Raw genomic sequence first — 20747 nt, forward strand, 5'->3', positions numbered from 1 at the left:
ATGTATTGTAACAGGCCCACAATGTGGATATTCACCAAATCCTTCATGACTGATGTATTGTAACAGGCCCACAATGTGGATATTCACCAAATCCTTCATGACTGATGTATTGTAACAGGCCCACAATGTGGATATTCACCAAATCCTTCATGACTGATGTATTGTAACAGGCCCACAATGTGGATATTCACCAAATCCTTCATGACTGATGTATTGTAACAGGCCCACAATGTGGATATTCATCAAATCCGTCATGACTGATGTATTGTAACAGGCCCACAATGTGGATATTCATCAAATCCGCCATGACTGATGTATTGTAACAGGCCCACAATGTGGATATTCATCAAATCCGTCATGACTGATGTATTGTAACAGGCCCACTGTGGATATTCATCAAATCCTTCATGACTGATGTATTGTAACAGGCCCACTGTGGATATTCATCAAATCCTTCATGACTGATGTATTGTAACAGGCCCACAATGTGGATATTCATCAAATCCGTCATGACTGATGTATTGTAACAGGCCCACAATGTGGATATTCACCAAATCCGTCATGACTGATGTATTGTAACAGGCCCACAATGTGGATATTCATCAAATCCGTCATGACTGATGTATTGTAACAGGCCCACAATGTGGATATTCACCAAATCCTTCATGACTGATGTATTGTAACAGGCCCACAATGTGGATATTCATCAAATCCGTCATGACTGATGTATTGTAACAGGCCCACAATGTGGATATTCACCAAATCCTTCATGACTGATGTATTGTAACAGGCCCACAATGTGGATATTCATCAAATCCGTCATGACTGATGTATTGTAACAGGCCCACAATGTGGATATTCATCAAATCCGTCATGACTGATGTATTGTAACAGGCCCACAATGTGGATATTCACCAAATCCTTCATGACTGATGTATTGTAACAGGCCCACAATGTGGATATTCACCAAATCCTTCATGACTGATGTATTGTAACAGGCCCACAATGTGGATATTCATCAAATCCGTCATGACTGATGTATTGTAACAGGCCCACAATGTGGATATTCACCAAATCCTTCATGACTGATGTATTGTAACAGGCCCACAATGTGGATATTCACCAAATCCTTCATGACTGATGTATTGTAACAGGCCCACAATGTGGATATTCATCAAATCCTTCATGACTGATGTATTGTAACAGGCCCACAATGTGGATATTCATCAAATCCTTCATGACTGATGTATTGTAACAGGCCCACAATGTGGATATTCATCAAATCCGTCATGACTGATGTATTGTAACAGGCCCACAATGTGGATATTCATCATCTGCCATGACTGATGTATTGTAACAGGCCCACAATGTGGATATTCATCAAATCCGTCATGACTGATGTATTGTAACAGGCCCACAATGTGGATATTCATCAAATCCGTCATGACTGATGTATTGTAACAGGCCCACAATGTGGATATTCATCAAATCCGTCATGACTGATGTATTGTAACAGGCCCACAATGTGGATATTCACCAAATCCTTCATGACTGATGTATTGTAACAGGCCCACTGTGGATATTCATCAAATCCGTCATGACTGATGTATTGTAACAGGCCCACAATGTGGATATTCATCAAATCCGTCATGACTGATGTATTGTAACAGGCCCACAATGTGGATATTCATCAAATCCTTCATGACTGATGTATTGTAACAGGCCCACAATGTGGATATTCACCAAATCCTTCATGACTGATGTATTGTAACAGGCCCACAATGTGGATATTCACCAAATCCTTCATGACTGATGTATTGTAACAGGCCCACAATGTGGATATTCACCAAATCCTTCATGACTGATGTATTGTAACAGGCCCACAATGTGGATATTCATCAAATCCGTCATGACTGATGTATTGTAACAGGCCCACAATGTGGATATTCATCAAATCCGTCATGACTGATGTATTGTAACAGGCCCACAATGTGGATATTCACCAAATCCTTCATGACTGATGTATTGTAACAGGCCCACAATGTGGATATTCATCAAATCCGTCATGACTGATGTATTGTAACAGGCCCACAATGTGGATATTCACCAAATCCGTCATGACTGATGTATTGTAACAGGCCCACAATGTGGATATTCACCAAATCCGTCATGACACACTCAATTTTGGCACGTTTTGCTAGTGGCAATGAGGAGATTTTGATTCTTTCCCCCACGTATTTCCATGGGATTTCCATCGTTTTAGTCAAGTTCCATTGACCTCTTTACCACATCTATGATATCAGCGAAAAGGATATATTCCATTATTACTTTGTGATGTCAGAGGAAAAGGTTATATTCCATTATTACTTTGTGATGTCAGGGGAAAAGGTTATATTCCATTATTACTTTGTGATGTCAGGGGAAAAGGTTATATTCCATTATTACTTTGTGATGTCAGAGGAAAAGGTTATATTCCATTATTACTTTGTGATGTCAGGGGAAAAGGTTATATTCCATTATTACTTTGATGTCAGAGGAAAAGGATATATTCCATTATTACTTTGATGTCAGAGGAAAAGGTTATATTCCATTGTTACTTAGTGATGTCAGAGGAAAAGGTTATATTCAATTGTTACTTTGATGTCAGAGGAAAAGGTTATATTCCATTGTTACTTTGTGATGTCAGAGGAAAAGGTTATATTCCATGTCAGAGGAAAAGGTTATATTCAATTGTTACTTTGATGTCAGAGGAAAAGGTTATATTCCATTGTTACTTTGTGATGTCAGAGGAAAAGGTTATATTCCATGTCAGAGGAAAAGTAAAGGTCATGTCTGCTTGTTTAATGCTACAGTCTCAGATAGCATTTTAGATACTGTTCAATATCTAGTTATTTGTACATGATGAAGTGCACCCACAGAGGAAGTACAGTCAGTGGCTCGGGTTTGCTGTTGTGATTTCAGGTGTGTGTGTGTGTGGTTGCCGTGGTTACAGCTGCTAGACGGCAGGCCCTGCCTATTCCTGTTGGTGTTCCTGTGGCCCTTCTCTCATGCTGTCAATCTGACTGATGGTCCCGCCTCCTAGACAGAATGACTGACATGTAGTTGGCCAAGCACATCGTTCTGACAGATGGCACCGCCTTCTAGACAGAATGACTGATGTGTGGTTGACTGAGCATGTCGTTCTGACAGATAGCCCCGCCTTCTAGACAGAATGACTGACGTGGTTGGCTGGGCCTGTTGTTTACTTCAGTCATCTCAGCTCAGGTGGAGTTTAGCTGTTTGGACTTATTTCTGGAGACCTGAGATTAGAAGGGCTCTTACAGACAGCACATTTTAAGCACTGCTTCCCTCTCATATGCAAAACACTCTGTCAGAAATCAGCCGCCCAAAACTCCCTGTAGTGCGTATAGCCACCCGCTGTGGTTAGAAAGACAGTCTGAAAGAAGGACCTGAAAGATGAAGAAGGGGGAAAACATCTGAAAATGAGAGAGAAAAAAGTAACTGTCACATTGAAGCGGATGTGAATCAGTCAGTTGATCTTTCCTCTCACTTCCTCTCTGAAATACACACCTCTGCCTCTGTCTATCTCTGTCTGCCTGTCTATCTCTGTCTGCCTATCTCTTTCTCCCTGTTTATTTCTGTCTGCCTCGGTCTGCCTCTGTCTGCCTTTCTACCTCTGTCTGCCTTTCTATCTCTGTCTGCCTGTCTATCTCTGTCTGCCTGTTTATCTCTGTCTACCTCTGTCTGCCTGTTTATCTCTGTCTATCTCTGTCTGCCTGTTTATCTCTGTCTACCTCTGTCTGCCTGTTTATCTCTGTCTATCTCTGTCTGCCTTTCTGCCTGTTTATCTCTGTTTGCATGCGCTGTCTACCTCTGTCTGAGCCACAAGGGACAAATCTAATTTTATTGGTCGCATACACATGTTTAGCAGATGTTATTGCGGGTGTAGCGAAATGCTTATGTTCCCAGCTCCAACAGTGCAATAATATCTAACAATTCACAACAATACACACAGATCTAAAGGTAAAAGAGTGGAATGAAGAAATCTAGAAATAATAGGACGAGCAATGTCGGGAGTCCAGAGTATAAATATATATACAGTACCAACTAGTCAAAAGTTTGGACACGCCTACTTACTCCAGGGTTTTTCTTTATTTTTACATTGTAGAATAATAGTGAAGACATCAAAACTATAAAATAGCACATATGAAATCATGTAGTAACCAAAAAAGTGTTAAACAAATCGAAATATATTTTATATTTGAGATATGGACTTGGTATTTTACCAAATGGGGCTATCTAATGTGTACCACCCCTACATTGTCACAACACAACTGATTGGCTCAAACGCATTAAGAAGGAAAGAAATTCCACAAGTACACTTTTAACAAGGCACACCTGATAATTGACATGCATTCCAGGTGACTACCTCATGAAGCTGGTTGAGAGAATGCCAAGAGTGTGCAAAGCTTTCATCAAGGCAAAGGGTGGATACTTTGAAGAACCTCAAACATAAAATGTATTTTGATTTGTTTAACACTTTTGGTTACTACATATGTGCTATTTCATAGTTTTGATGTCTTCACTATTATTCTACAATGTAGAAAATAACAAAAATAAAGCAAAACCCTGGAATGAGTAGGTGTGATGGGATGTATAGACATTATGGACAGCATATTGATAGAATATATAGTGTGCCTGCAGAATACATAGGATAGAATAGTGTACGCACAGGGATGAGAGAACTAACATGTTAACGTCACGCCCTGACCTGAGTATTCTTTGTTTTCTTTATGTATTTTGGTTAGGTCAGGTTGTGACGAGGGTGGTATGTGTGTTTTTGTCTCATCTAGGGTGTTTGTACTGTCTAGGGTTTTTTGTAGATTTATGGGGTTGCTTCCATCTAGGTGTTTATGTAGGTCTATGGTTGCCTAGATTGGTTCTCAATTAGAGGCCGGTGTTTATCGTTGTCTCTGATTGGGAACCATATTTAGGCAGCCATCTTCTTTGGGTATTTGGTGGGTTATTGTCTATGTTATGTTGCATGTTAGCACAGTGTTTATATAGCGGTCACGTTCGTCTTATTCGTTTTGTTGTTTTTGTTTAAGTGTTCTTCGTGTTCTTCATTAATAAAGAAGAATATATTCTAACTACGCTGCGCTTTGGTCTACTCCATACGACGATCGTGACAGTTCAACTTGTTACCCTGATGAAGGTAAGGTACCCTGACCAAACCATAGGTTCTATGTGAAAATTCAACTTAAATGGAAGTTAGCATTTGTCCCTAAGACGTTTGTGGAGCATTCACGATAACCATAGTGCTGGAGTTTCTTCCTCTGCTGGCTAGCTGTACCCTGACACTGTGTTCCGTAGTTATTCTAAGCTATCCTACTTGTGTAAGCAGCCTCTTGTGATGCTTAGAACATCAGTGGATCAGGAGGGCTGTTGTTGCTTTCTCCCAGCTGCTGTTCTGAGTCACCGGGGGGATGCTAGCTAGACTGGTGTGTGGAGTTAATAATCCACCTCCACACCACTGTACTCAGCAGGGTTGGTGTCAATTCCATTTAAATTCCAGTCCATTCAGAAACTACACCAAATTCCAATGACACATTTTCCTCATTGAAAGCATTGAAGAGATTTGGAATTAGAATTTCAGTGTACTGTAATTCACCCAAACCTACACAGTACAGTACTCCACCTACGCAGTACACTACCCAGTAAATACTCAGTAAATAATCCAGCTACACAGTACATTACCTAGTAAGTACTCAGTAAATAATCCACCTACACAGTACAGTACCCAGTAAGTACTCAGTAAATAATCCACCTACACAGTACATTACTCAGCAAATAATCCACCTACACATAACAGTACTCAGTAAATAATCCACCTATACAGTACAGTACCCAGTACATTACTCAGTAAATAATCTACCTACACAGAACAGTACTCAGTAAATAATCCACCTACACAGTACAGTACCCAGTACATTACTCAGTAAATAATCCACCTACACAGTACAGTACCCAGTGCATTACTCAGTAAATAATCCACCTACACAGAACAGTACTCAGTAAATAATCCACCTACACAGTACATTACTCAGCAAATAATCCACCTACACATAACAGTACTCAGTAAATAATCCACCTATACAGTACAGTACCCAGTACATTACTCAGTAAATAATCTACCTACACAGAACAGTACTCAGTAAATAATCCACCTACACAGTACAGTACCCAGTGCATTACTCAGTAAATAATCCACCTACACAGTACAGTACCCAGTGCATTACTCAGTAAATAATCCACCTACACAGTACAGTACCCAGTGCATTACTCAGTAAATAATCCACCTACACAGTACAGTACCCAGTGCATTACTCAGTAAATAATCCACCTACACAGAACAGTACTCAGTAAATAATCCACCTACACAGAACAGTACTCAGTAAATAATCCACCTACACAGAACAGTACTCAGTAAATAATCCACCTACACAGAACAGTACTCGGTCAATAATCCACCTACACAGTACAGTACTCAGTAAATAATCCACCTACACAGTACAGTACCCAGTACATTACTCAGTAAATAATCCACCTACACAGTACAGTACTCAGTAAATAATCCACCTACACAGTACAGTACCCAGTACATTACTCAGTAAATAATCCACCTACACAGAACAGTACCCAGTGCATTACTCAGCAAATAATCCACCTACACAGAACAGTACTCAGTAAATAATCCACCTACACAGAACAGTACTCAGTAAATAATCCACCTACACAGTACAGTACTCAGTAAATAATCCACCTACACAGTACAGTACCCAGTACATTACTCAGTAAATAATCCACCTACACAGTACAGTACTCAGTAAATAATCCACCTACACAGAACAGTACTCAGTAAATAATCCACCTACACAGTACAGTACTCAGTAAATAATCCACCTACACAGTACACTACCCAGTAAATAATCCACCTACACAGAACAGTACTCGGTAAATTATCCACCTACACAGAACAGTACTCAGTAAATATGATCAGTTTTCATCCAGCGTTTTGTGTGTTTTTCAGTCTGCTCTGACTGGTTGCCACCCCTGGCCAGTATCCCCTGTACACTCCATACTCTGTATCTCCCTGTGGTCCTGTATGGTTCAGTTGGTAGAGCATGGCGCAGGTAACACCAGGATTGTGGGTTCGATTCCTGTATCCACCCATATGTAAAATGTATGGGCGCATGACTGTAAATTGTCATTCTATTTCTCTGCAGTGGAGATGTTGCTAGATACCGTCACCCGAGCACACTAACCTTCTGAGGGCACCAGGCTCTCTGCACTGCAGTTGCTTGGTTCTGCATGGCTGGTTCTGCATGGCTGGTTCTGCATGGCTGGTTCTGCATGGCTGGTTCTGCATGGCTGGTTCTGTATGGCTGGTTCTGCATGGCTGGTTCTGCATGGCTGGTTCTGCATGGCTGGTTCTGCATGGCTGGTTCTGTATGGCTGGTTCTGCATGGCAGTTTTGTAGAATTCTGCTGCGCAACATAAGATGATGTTCTCTTTTGTAGGAGTACCAGCCATGTCTGCCTGAGCAAATGAGGGATGTGGAAGTTGTGATGGATGAATTTGACCGAAACAAGCATGACCCGGGTCATGTTCATTAGGCACATAACAGGGGAAACTGCCTGAAAGGGAATGAAAACACAGTGAAATGTTTTGCTACGGTATGCACTAATGAACACGACCCAGGATACTAGTGGATACTAGTGGATACTAGTGGATACTAGTGGATAATGGCGATGCTGCCATTAAACCAAGATGAACTTCCTATTGCTTGAAATGGCCACTTGGTGGCAGTACCAGATAGCTCATCAAATTACAGTTCAACACTGATATAAACAGAGAAAATACAATACCAATATTGTAAGGACAGTATTGTAAACACTGTATTGTCTTTACAAGTGTCTTTACAAGTCAGCTAATTAAAAAATATAGGTCTCTATTCTGAATCGTGAATTTTAACATGGTTTATTTCATGAAGGCATAAATGACAAGGCTATTAACTTGTTATGAACTTTGCCTATGTTTGATGAACAATCTTGACAATTGGATTAACAGTTTTCATTATGTGTGTGTGCATGCGTGTGTGCCTGTGTCTGTCGGAGTCACTGCGTGTGTCTGTGTGTGTGCATGCGTGTGTGTCTGTGTCTGTCGGAGTCACTGCGTGTGTCTGTGTGTGTGTGTGCATGCGTGTGTGCCTGTGTCTGTCGGAGTCACTGCGTGTGTCTGTGTGTGTGCATGCGTGTGTGCCTGTGTCTGTCGGAGTCACTGCGTGTGTCTGTGTGTGTGCATGCGTGTGTGCCTGTGTCTGTCGGAGTCACTGCGTGTGTCTGTGTGTGTGCATGTTTTGTGGTCATGAATGTGTGTGTATGTATTTATGTGCATAGCCTGCATAGTCTTGGTGCATAAAGATGTGTGTGGCTAAAGGCAGCTATAAGAACTGTGTGGAGACTGTTGTCGTATAGTAATACCAGAGGTGTTAGAATTAGAACAATGACGCCCAGCTCCCTGTGCTCTGACCCCTCTGTCCATCACTATGACACATGGGGATGGATGGCTTCTGTCTGGACCCACAGAGCCCAGAGTGTCGGTCTGTGGAAGGCCAAATAATGACACTTAACCACAATTGGGGGAAAATAAAAGTTAAATAATGGGGCTCTGTTTATTACACACACACACACACATTTCTTCATCCCTGACTACTATACCAGGTCCCACAGTCCCTTGCAGTACAATGGAGATGCATAGCCTACATATTAAAACCAAAACAGAAGCAGGGTTTGTGCTGACTTCACAGAGCAGGGTCTTGACCGTCCCTCTCGTGACGGGCCTGTACACTGGAACGATGACATGCAGCTGCAGCACTTTGGGTACTTCCTCCTGACTCTGCAGCTTCAGGCTGTGTCCCAAATTGCACCCTATTCCCAATATCCATCCTTCAAACTCAACTCTAGACTGGAAGCCAGTTCCACTGTGTGTTTTTCATTGCTCCCCTCTAATCAGGGACTGATTTCGACCTGGGACACCAGGTGTGTGAAATTCATTATCAGGTAGAACAGAAGACCAGCAGGCTCCACCTCGTAGGTTAAGAGTTGAATACTGCCCTGTATAGTGCACTACTTTTGACCGTGGTCCATTTTGGATGTTGACCCTGGTCTGGGGTCAGTGTTGGAGTCTTCCTCCCATGGTACAGTCAGGCACGGCTCGGGTGAAGGATGCCAGTCTTCATTACCACCCCACAGCATCACCTCCTCCCCCCACACCATGGCCCTCAGTCAGTATGTAAGGCTGCTCCCGCTGCTCACGACACAGCCTGATTGGCAGAGAAGGAGGGGCTGAGGCACCTGATTGGCAGAGAAGGAGGGGATGAGGCACCTGATTGGCAGAGAGGGCGGATGAGTCACCTGATTGGCAGAGAAGGAGGGGCTGAGGCACCTGATTGGCAGAGAAGGAGGGGATGAGGCACCTGATTGGCAGAGAAGGAGGGGATGAGGCACCTGATTGGCAGAGAGGGCGGATGAGTCACCTGATTGGCAGAGAAGGAGGGGCCGAGGCACCTGATTGGCAGAGACGGAGGCACGAGGCACCTGATTGGCAGAGAAGGAGGGGCTGAGGCAGAGTGATGGACACAGTGATGGCTACTTGTGTTTAAGAATTTAAAGAGTGTTTGACACTAGGTGAGTGAATGACACCAGGTGAGTGATTGACAGATGGTAGAACTCACAGTGACAGTTAATTATTGCTAGCTTGTCTGCCGTGGAAGGTAAACTGGGCTGCACTCCCCAAAGAGAAATAGAAAGAGAAATATGAATGCAGGAACCAAATCTCATTTGAATCAAAGGAGTCAAATCCCGTTAGCACTGTGAATCTGTGTTTATTACTGTGAAGAAAAGGCCCCTTGTGTATGTCCCAAGTGTGATTTTTGTTTATGTGAGTAACTGCAATAGAAGAGAAGAAGAAGATCATAATCACAACAAATGAATCACAGATTCTTGTCCAGGAACAAATCATTTCTTTTTAACCTGTTGCCAAGCAACAATGAGTTCTGGATTTGTACATAAAGGCTGTGTTCCAATGGGACCCTATTACCTACATAGAACACTACTTTTGACTCTGGTCAAAAGTAGTGCACTGTGTAGGGGATAGGGTTCCATTTGGGACACATACAAAGGCTTCATAAACCAATCCCGAGGAAGGATAAAACCAAAACAGAGGAATGAATCTGATGCACTGCTTTAGATACAGTGGTTAGTGTGTTAGTGTGTTGGACTAGTAACCGGAAGGTTGCAAGTTCAAACCCCCGAGCTGACAAGGTACAAATCTGTCGTTCTGCCCCTGAACAGGCAGTTAACCCACTGTTCCTAGGCCGTCATTGAAAATAAGATTTTTTTTCTTAACTGACTTGCCTATATAGGTAAAAAAAAAACTACATTTTTTTTTTAGAAGACACTCTTATCCAGAACTACTTACAGGAGCAATTACAGCTGAGTGCCTTGCTCAAGGGCACATCGACAGGTTTTTCACCTAGTCGGCTCAGGGATTCGAACCAGCGACCTTTCGGTTACTGGACCAACACTCTGAACCTCTAGGCTACCTGCTGCCTGTAGCAGATTAGCCCGGTCCCAGATCTGTTTGGCCTGTATGACAATGACCATAGGACAGCACGAACAGATGTAGGAACCAGGCTAAGAAATCTGTGTGTGTGTGTGTATGACGTCTTGCTTTAAATGTCTATACGCACAGACAATTGCGAACGTTTCACGTTTTTCAGATAGGCATGTTGAAGTATGTAGCTTTTGACAGGTTATTTCAGTATACCACTTTCATAGTGTGGGATGGTTTAAAGAATCCAAGGTCCAATAAGCCTTGATTTTCTGGACATACGGTGCTTCCCAATGATCTCTCCTCCTTCCTGAGGTGTGCCCTTGTTCCCTTCTGTCCACACATTTAAAAGCACTGGATTGGTGTAGTTATTGGTTACATGGAGTTCTCATATACCAGTCATTTCAAGGGATGTGACCCAAGAGTCTAGATAAAAGTCTATTAAAAAACACCCCTTAGTATTCTGACGGATGACTAAATATTCCTATAAACATGATCCTTTGAACTGCTTCAGGTCTTGGTGCTGCAGAAAATATTGATGTTATCACGGGTGGTGTTTTTCAATGCATCTGTTTGTGTTGAGAGAGAGAGAATTTGCCCATAAGGTGAGTTAATATGTGCTCCTACACACAGCCTGAGAATGTGTTTGTGTGTGCAATCTGTTTAGTCTAAGAATATCTTGCAGAGTTACTGTGCAAAGTAAGAAGGGAGCGCAAGAGACACACAGCGAGAGAAAAGAGGCTCAGAGAGAGGGAGCAGAATAGAGGAAGAGAGAGGGAGCAGAATAGAGGAAGAGAGAGAGGGAGCAGAATAGAGGAAGAGAGAGGGAGCAGAATAGAGGAAGAGAGAGGGAGCAGAATAGAGGAAGAGAGAGAGGGAGCAGAATAGAGGAAGAGAGAGGGAGCAGAATAGAGGAAGAGAGAGGGAGCAGAATAGAGGAAGAGAGAGGGAGCAGAATAGAGGAAGAGAGAGAGGGAGCAGAATAGAGGAAGAGAGAGAGGGAGCAGAATAGAGGAAGAGAGAGGGAGCAGAATAGAGGAAGAGAGAGAGGGAGCAGAATAGAGGAAGAGAGAGAGGGAGCAGAATAGAGGAAGAGAGAGGGAGCAGAATAGAGGAAGAGAGAGAGGGAGCAGAAGAGAGAGGGAGCAGAATAGAGGAAGAGAGAGAGGGAGCAGAATAGAGGAAGAGAGAGAGGGAGCAGAATAGAGGAAGAGAGAGGGAGCAGAATAGAGGAAGAGAGAGAGAGGTAGCAGAATAGAGGAAGAGAGAGAAAGCAGCAAAGAGTTCAGCTGCGGCTACTGATGAGAAAGGATAGAAAGACTGAAATCCAGAAAGAGAGAGAGAAATAAAGGAGGAGACGAGGGTGAAGGGAAAGTGCTTTGACTGCTTGAAGTGCCAGTGACACACACCAGGACCTGAGGAGGAACGTGTTCCATGGACGGCAGCCGTCGGCTGAGGAGGCAGACGAGAAGGAGCGAAGAAGGGGAAGGGGATGAGGAGAGCTCTCTCTCTTTCTCTCTCTGGAAAGAAGGGAGACTGGCCTTCACGACAACTGATCCTTTCTCCACCTCCGTCTGCCGAACTGAATCACAGGGAACGAAAGAGAAAGCCCCTCAGACACTCTCACACCCACACTAGTACACTAAGAATCCTTCCCCCCATCCACACACACAGTTTTGACTGAGCCGTCATGGGGACAGTGAGCGAACTTTGCGCATCCAGTTTCCAAGCGTTCCTGCATCCTGCGGTGAAGGATCCGCCTCCTCCAGGTAGGATGGACTGCCTTGGGAACCACCTATGTGGACTAGACAGCCTATGCTCAGCAGATGATTGATGGTTGTCTTGTTGCCTGCCTCTCTTAATGTATTCATGGTGTCGCCACAGTCAGCAGGATATGGGGAAATGTCATGTTCCACTTTGGTTGAATTTCATTATCAGGTGCCTTGGGTTTATTTTCATATTGTAGATAATGTACCTATGTAAATGAGAGTTGCTCTCCCTCTCTCTGAAATACTTGATCGATGTGATCATGTTACTATTTGATCAATGTTTTGTTCATGTGTCTCTTGGAGATGTACAGTATGATACTCTATGTTGCTTTCTGTGTTGTTCAGAAGGCTCAGTTAGTTTGCCTTTCAGTGTTGTTCAGAAGGATATGTTAATTTGTCTTTCTGTGTTGTTCAGAAGGATATGTTAGTTAGTCTTTCAGTGTTGTTCAGAGGGATGTTAGTTTGTCTTTCAGTGTTGTTCAGAGGGATGTTAGTTTGTCTTTCAGTGTTGTTCAGAGGGATGTCAGTTTGTCTTTCAGTGTTGTTCAGAAGGATATGTTAGTTTGTCTTTCAGTGTTGTTCAGAAGGATATGTTAGTTTGTCTTTCAGTGTTGTTCAGAAGGATATGTTAGTTTGTCTTTCTGTGTTGTTCAGAAGGCTCAGTTAGTTTGCCTTTCAGTGTTGTTCAGAAGGATATGTTAGTTTGTCTTTCAGTGTTGTTCAGAAGGATATGTTAGTTTGTCTTTCAGTGTTGTTCAGAAGGATATGTTAGTTTGTCTTTCAGTGTTGTTCAGAAGGATATGTTAGTTTGTCTTTCAGTGTTGTTCAGAAGGATATGTTAGTTTGCCTTTCAGTGTTGTTCAGAAGGATATGTTAGTTTGTCTTTCAGTGTTGTTCAGAAGGATATGTTAGTTTGTCTTTCAGTGTTGTTCAGAGGGATGTTAGTTTGTCTTTCAGTGTTGTTCAGAGGGATATGTTAGTTTGTCTTCCAGTGTTGTTCAGAAAGATGTTAGTAAGAGTCTGATAATATCAGATGCCAGATTACATTTCTCATTGGATGAGAGGGCAACAATAAACAATCGTCTGAACAGGTGCAGCCATTGGAATGGGTGTTGGTTCCTTGACAAAATGTGTGTGTGTGTTTGGTGCTCACGTGTGTGTGTGTGTGTGTGTGTGTGTGTGTGTGTGTGTGTGTGTGTGTGTGAAGCATGAACACGTGTGTTTCTGTGAACAACACAGAAAGACAAACTAACATATCCTTCTGAACAACACTGAAAGGCAAACTAACTGAGCCTTCTGAATAACAAACCACTGGGACAGAGATATCTGTAGCTAATGAGCTGGTTTCATTAGTGTTCAGTTTAAGACCTTTCTCCCTCTAAACAGAGCAGTAGTGGAGTGAGCCCAGCTAATGCCATTAGTGAGAGCACATGTACTCCCTGTAGCAGCTACCCACACACACTGCCAGAGGAAATAGGCATACCTTCTGACAGTAAGCATCTCTGTAACTAGCTCACTAAATCTAGATCTCACACCATCAATACATGGACCCGTAAACAAATGCCTGTACAATCACAGATACCTCCCATGGCTTCCATCCCAGCAGACACAATGACATACAGCTTTAACACACCTCTGGCCTCTCTTCTTTTACTGGTCCTATATTGAGACAATAATAGGTTACTGTACCTTTAATTACTTTGGGCTTCAGTCTCTTTGTGGGCGTGGTTTCAAATCCCACTGCTGCCACCAAATGTTTAGAGTATACAAAACAGGTTCTTGACCTTATTTCACTGGAAAATTGCTGTGTCCTCATAGACAAAGGGCACCGCGGTAGTGTTAATTTAGGATCATCTCCTAAACCCAGATTACCAGGGTCTGTTGCTCCTCTATAATCTATCATCACAAACTAGGAGGTTAAGATAGTAGTTTGTAGCCTCTCCAGTGAATCAGTAATGGGTGACGGGGTTTGTTTATGCACGCCATCTGTCTCTCCAAACTTCAGATTTCATTTTCATTCTCTTACTGTAAGTCTCAACAACACAGATAAATTAGAATGTGATGGTGCCAGAGTGATATTGTGATTGGACGGTAGGGGTGGAGGGGCAAGTCATGTGTTGTTACTCCATCACCTTGAGAGCAAGTGCCTCAGGGGAATTAGTTGTCCTGGGGATAATCATTTGGGACTGTTTGCTACCTTTTTGACATTTTAGTCATTAACAGACACTCTTATCCAGAAATATTTATTTCCAGGTGCAATTAGGGTTAAGAGCCTTGCTCAAGGGCACGTCAACAGTCGGCTTGGGGATTCGAACCAGCAACCTTCCGGTTACTGGCCTGACACTCTTAACCTCTAGGCTACCCGTGGCTGTGTGGGAGAGTGTTGTGTTGACATCGCTCAAGGCAAGGGGTTTGTTCTTCAATGTGCTAGCCCCTTAGCAGCTGATAGCGTGCAGCAGACCAGGGTGGTTACAGTGGGGAAGTGATGCTGATTGTGATGTTGAAATACCTGAGTCAGCGCTGGTGGCTATGTGTGCAGAGAGAGAAGTGACTCTTTAGGACAGGGGACAGTGGGGACGTCTGAACTAGATTTTCCTGGAACTAAGACAGCTGTGTCCACGGTAACAATCGTAGTTGTCACGACAACATGTGCAGCGGGCAAAAATTGTTGAAATGATGTCCTAATAACATCATAATAATGTAATTTCAACCAGTTTAACTGTGATGGTGTTATTTCAACCAGTTTTGCCCAGGTGGCCTGAGGACCTGGTTGTACCATGGGGCAGAATGGGCAATGTTAGGATATTAGGTTTTTTGTTAGGTTTCAGTCAGTTACATCATGGCAGCAAGCTGATCTCTTATCCCACATTTCTTCAAACTGGGCTGAATCATCATTGCTCATTGGGTTGGACTTGGGCTCCGCACAGGTCATCACCAGCCTGATTCAGCTTACCAACCAGCTAGGGTTGGAACAAAAACCTATACAGGAGGGTATCTCTCCAGGAACAGGGTTGGAGAGCCCTGATTTCACCCATGGGATGACTCATAGTCACAACCATTTCCATGTTAGTGCACCACGATAGTACGTACATTTCACTGTTCATTTGTCAGACAGCGCATGGTTCAGGTCGCTGATGTTTTCCCTTGTAATTGAGACAGTGAATTTCAAAGGCATGTATGATATCATATGACTGATCCTTCATTAGTGGAAGGATCATCAGGACGATGGAAGACTGATTCTTAATTAGAGGAAGGATCATCAGGACGATGAAAGACTGATCCTTAATTAGTGGAAGGATCATCAGGACGATGAAAGACTGATTCTTAATTAGAGGAAGGATCATCAGGACGATGGAAGACTGATTCTTAATTAGAGGAAGGATCATCAGGACGATGAAAGACTGATTCTTAATTAGTGGAAGGATCATCAGGACGATGAAAGACTGATCCTTAATTAGAGGAAGGATCATCAGGACGACGAGGGACTCATCCTAGAAGCGTGGGGGGCTTGGGGATAATTAGTGGAAGGATCATCAGGACGACGAGGGACTCATCCTAGAAGCGTGGGGGGCTTGGGGATAATTAGGAGATTCATATCGGTGCAATTAAAAGTCTCTGTCTACATTCCAAATGCACCCTATTCTCTATGTAGTGCACTACCCATAGCACGCTGGTCAAAGTATTGCACTATGTAGGGAATAGGGTGCCATTTGGGCCTCTGTGGCTGTCTTGTCTGAGGCTCAGAGGCAGGTGTTTGACTCTATGGAAGTTGGTCCTCTGGGATCAAAGCCAAGCCGGGGGCAGCTGTGGAGAAGGAGATGTGGTTGCTGGCTTCTGCTCTGGGTGCACAGAAACTTGTATGTCAGCAGTATGCATTGTGTTAAACTAGACTATGTGCTTTAATCAGCCACCAACAGCCTTCCTTCCATTTGGTGGCAGCGGTGGGATCCAGACAGTGGGCAACAACATCTCCAGCAGAAAGGCCCAGTATAAAGGATGTTAGCAGCTGGCTGCATGATACTTTATGATAGTAATTATAGGTATATGATGATTAGAATCATATATTTGATTCCTCTATGATGATTAGAATCATATATTTGATTCCTCTATGATTTCTATTTTTATTTTTTTTATTTTACCTTTATTTAACCTTTATTTAACCTTTATTTAACCAGGCAAGTCAGTTAAGAACACATTCTTATTTTCAATGACGGCCTGGGAACAGTGGGTTAACTGCCTGTTCAGGGGCAGAACGACAGATTTGTACCTTGTCAGCTTGGGGGTTTGAACTCGCAACCTTCCGGTTACTAATCCAACGCTCTAACCACTAGGCTATGCTGCCGCCCCATGATGGCTCTATGATGATTAGAATCATATATTTGGTTCCTTCATGAAGGCCCTATGATGATTAGAATCATATATTTGATTCCTCCATGAAGGCCCTATGATGATTAGAATCATATATTTGGTTCCTTCATGAAGGCCCTATGATGATTAGAATCATATATTTGATTCCTCCATGAAGGCCCTATGATGATTAGAATCATATATTTGGTTCCTTCATGAAGGTCATATGATGATTAGAATAATCTATTTGATTCCTCCATGAAGGGCCTATGATGATTAGAATCATATATCTGATTCCTCCATGAAGGGCCTATGATGATTAGCATCCTAACTACTGTCTGTCTTGTATACCGTTGATATGCCATGTTGATTTGATTGTATTGCCATAGGTTGGTTTTGGACTGCCTCCAAGTATATGTTGGTTCTGCAATTCATCCATGGTTCATCAATGGTTCATCAATGGTTCATCCATGGTTCATCAATGTACACAGTGCAGGTCCAGGCACCTGTGCACTGCAGTGACAGCAAGACCAGGTCTACTGAAATAAGCACCGTTTGGATGTATTTTAGTGACATTTTCCACCTCAGCTTCTGTAGTTGGTAAAAGTAAGGAATCCGATGCTGGTAATGGTACAGAAGGGAATGTATCTAATGCCGAGCCAGACAGAGACACCAGACTGTCTGTCAGGCACTTCAAAGAGACTTGAATGTGGGAATCCAAACAGAAGCTCATAGAATGTACAAAGCTCTGGCTTTTCAAAAGTACTGCCTGCCTGCCTGCCTGCCTGCCTCCCTGCCTGCCTGCCTGCCGTTTCTCTCTGTGTGTGGAATGAAAGGAGATGAGTACACAGAGGCTGCGTGTAAATACCTCCTTCCTAACAGAGGTAAAGAGAAGGAAATTGGCCCAGCGTTTAAACATATGAGTCCTCTTTAGCCTGATACATTGCTTTCATGTCTATCACTCAGACTGGTAACGTTACCTAGAGAGTAGTCATGTCTATCACTCTGACTGGTAACATTACCTATAGAGTAGTCATGTCTATCACTCAGACTGGTAACATTACCTATAGAGTAGTCATGTCTATCACTCAGACTGGTAACATTACCTATAGAGTAGTCATGTCTATCACTCAGACTGGTAACATTACCTATAGAGTAGTCATGTCTATCACTCAGACTGGTAACATTACCCATAGAGTAGTCATGTCTATCACTCAGACTGGTAACGTTACCTATAGAGTAGTCATGTCTATCACTCAGACTGGTAACATTACCTATAGAGTAGTCATGTCTATCACTCAGACTGGTAACATTACCTATAGAGTAGTCATGTCTATCACTCAGACTGGTAACATTGCCTATAGAGTAGTCATGTCTATCACTCAGACTGGTAACATTACCCATAGAGTAGTCATGTCTATCACTCAGACTGGTAACGTTACCTATAGAGTAGTCATGTCTATCACTCAGACTGGTAACATTACCCATAGAGTAGTCATGTCTATCACTCAGACTGGTAACATTACCTATAGAGTAGTCATGTCTATCACTCAGACTGGTAACATTACCCATAGAGTAGTCATGTCTATCACTCAGACTGGTAACATTACCTATAGAGTAGTCATGTCTATCACTCAGACTGGTAACATTACCTATAGAGTAGTCATGTCTATCACTCAGACTGGTAACATTACCCATAGAGTAGTCATGTCTATCACTCAGACTGGTAACATTACCTATAGAGTAGTCATGTCTATCACTCAGACTGGTAACATTACCCATAGAGTAGTCATGTCTATCACTCAGACTGGTAACATTACCTATGAGTAGAATGATTGTCTTGTCCCAGGCTGGGCTCCAGCAGCACCCGTCTAGTCAGGAGGCCTGTATTTCACGCACCCTCTGCATCCCAAATGGCACTCTATATTCCCTATTTAGTGAACTACTTATGACCCATAGAGCTCTGGTCAAAAGTAGTGCACTATATAGGGCCTATGTAGGGAATAGGGTTCCATTTGAAAATCAGCCAAGGGCTGTCATCAGTTACACTCTGGAGCCCTTGACAGCCCTGATGGACCCTTCAGGACACATACTAATGTGTGTGTGTGTGTTAACTTTTCTGTATGTGTGTTCATGTGTTTATGAGTGGGCCGCAGTACAGTGTTTTGACATCTTCCATAGACCACACTGCTCCAGGCTCCTAATAAGAACAGCACAGGACTCATTATCTTGCAATAATACTCTAAATAATACCACACTCCTCACCATGAACCATAGCATCAATGGATAATCATAACATCTGGCTGAAATGGCATCACTTCAACAGTGGGACTGGGGGAATACTGGTTCAGCTCAATGATTCTTGAGTTACTTCATAAGCATACTGAGCTTTCTACTGTATGTATAGTATAGGATATGTGCTTGTGATGCATAAAGTCTAGTTTGTCACAACACACATGTGCATGCCTACACACACACACACACACACACACACACACACACACACACACACACACACTTCAGTCCCATTCAAAATCCAACTTCTGGTCCCCACAAGTACAGTTAAACACGTCCACACACTCAGGCCTTTCTCTGCCTGGGGATTCATTCCAGGTTAATATCTCTGTCTATGTTGCATTCAGCTGATACACCCCAGACTCGTCACTCTATGACATCACCAGCACCCAACAAAGGATAGTGCAGTGCCTGATGGGAAAATAAATAAACGTTTAGAAAATAAAACAGTATGAGGCAATTAGGTAAACGACTGCATATTCTCCCTGGGGACTGTCTCAATAGTTTTATTAATGTGCTATCTTTCATCATAATTTGTGCTTCTCTTGCATTGAGGTGATATCTTTATTTTCCCATTATGTTGGCCTGGGAAACTGTAATACATACAAATGTCCTGAAGAGGTCAGTCTTACCATATGGGATGTTTGGGCAAAGTTAAAAGAGCTGAGTGTTTTTAGTGGGTTTAATGTTAATGTCACGTATACTCCCTCTCCAGCCTCTAGGACATCAGGCTGCTGATTATCCTGCACACCTGTCACCATTGTCATGGGCAGCAGTGTCTCATGACACTCACCTGGACTCCATCACCTCCTTGATTATCTTCCCTATATCTGTCACTCCCATTGGTTCTTTCCTCAGGTGTTATTGACTCTGTTTTCATGTCGGTGCGGTGTTTGTGTGTCGTGTTTTGTTTATTTATTAAAACAATCACTCCCTGGACTTGCTTCCTGACTCTCAGTGCACTCGTAACAGTTAACCCATTTTACTGTGTCAATATGCTCTATAAGCCTCGTTCAGATTGGTCCAGTGCTACTGCCGACTCCTTGGCACCTTGGGCTTGTGTCACACTCAATCACAATGTCCCAAGCCATTATACAATGTGTCCTTGTGAACCACACTGTACTCTGCACACTAACCCTTGTGATTTCGTAGGATTGGCAACAGGGCCGGGCTCATTGTCAGAGTATATGCATTTATCACCATGGATACTTCATTTCCAGACCACCTCAGCTGCATGAGAAAATACAATGGTTGCGTCCCAAAAATGGCACCCTATTCCCTATATAGTGCACTACTTTAGACCAGAGCCCTATTCCCTATATAGTGCACTACTTTAGACCAGAGCCCTATTCCCTATATAGTGCACTACTTTAGACCAGAGCCCTATTCCCTATATAGTGCACTACTTTAGACCAGAGCCCTATTCCCTATATAGTGCACTACTTTAGACCAGAGCCCTATTCCCTATATAGTGCACTACTTTAGACCAGAGCCCTATGGGTCCGATGCTGGACATAATGTAAATGTCAGAGAGCGGCCTTGCTCCGGTTGAAGCCAGGGTGTTGAGTCCTGAGGCCTGTCTCACTATGGGCATGACACCTCCAGTACAATCACACCTGAATCAAGTCATACAGGGCATGATGATTATTTTAACCACTTAAA

General features: G+C 42.9%; 1 protein-coding gene across 2 annotated transcripts in view; it reads left to right on the top strand.

Annotated features, from left to right (window-relative positions):
* The window catches only part of LOC109879557 (cytohesin-1), a 118650-nt gene that overhangs the window by 6475 nt on the left and 91428 nt on the right, over window positions 1–20747 (top strand). Inside the window, exon 1 of one of the 2 annotated variants that reach the window (XM_031816549.1) lies at window positions 11929–12443. The exons of the other annotated variant lie outside the window; for it this stretch is intronic. Coding sequence (XP_031672409.1) covers window positions 12365–12443 — 79 coding nt within the window. The 5' untranslated portion in view covers window positions 11929–12364. Of the gene's footprint in view, window positions 1–11928; window positions 12444–20747 lie in introns of those variants that run through there. 2 annotated transcript variants of the gene reach the window in all.

Source organism: Oncorhynchus kisutch, unplaced genomic scaffold (genome assembly GCF_002021735.2).
Source record: "Oncorhynchus kisutch isolate 150728-3 unplaced genomic scaffold, Okis_V2 scaffold819, whole genome shotgun sequence".
Lineage (NCBI taxonomy): Eukaryota > Metazoa > Chordata > Actinopteri > Salmoniformes > Salmonidae > Oncorhynchus > Oncorhynchus kisutch.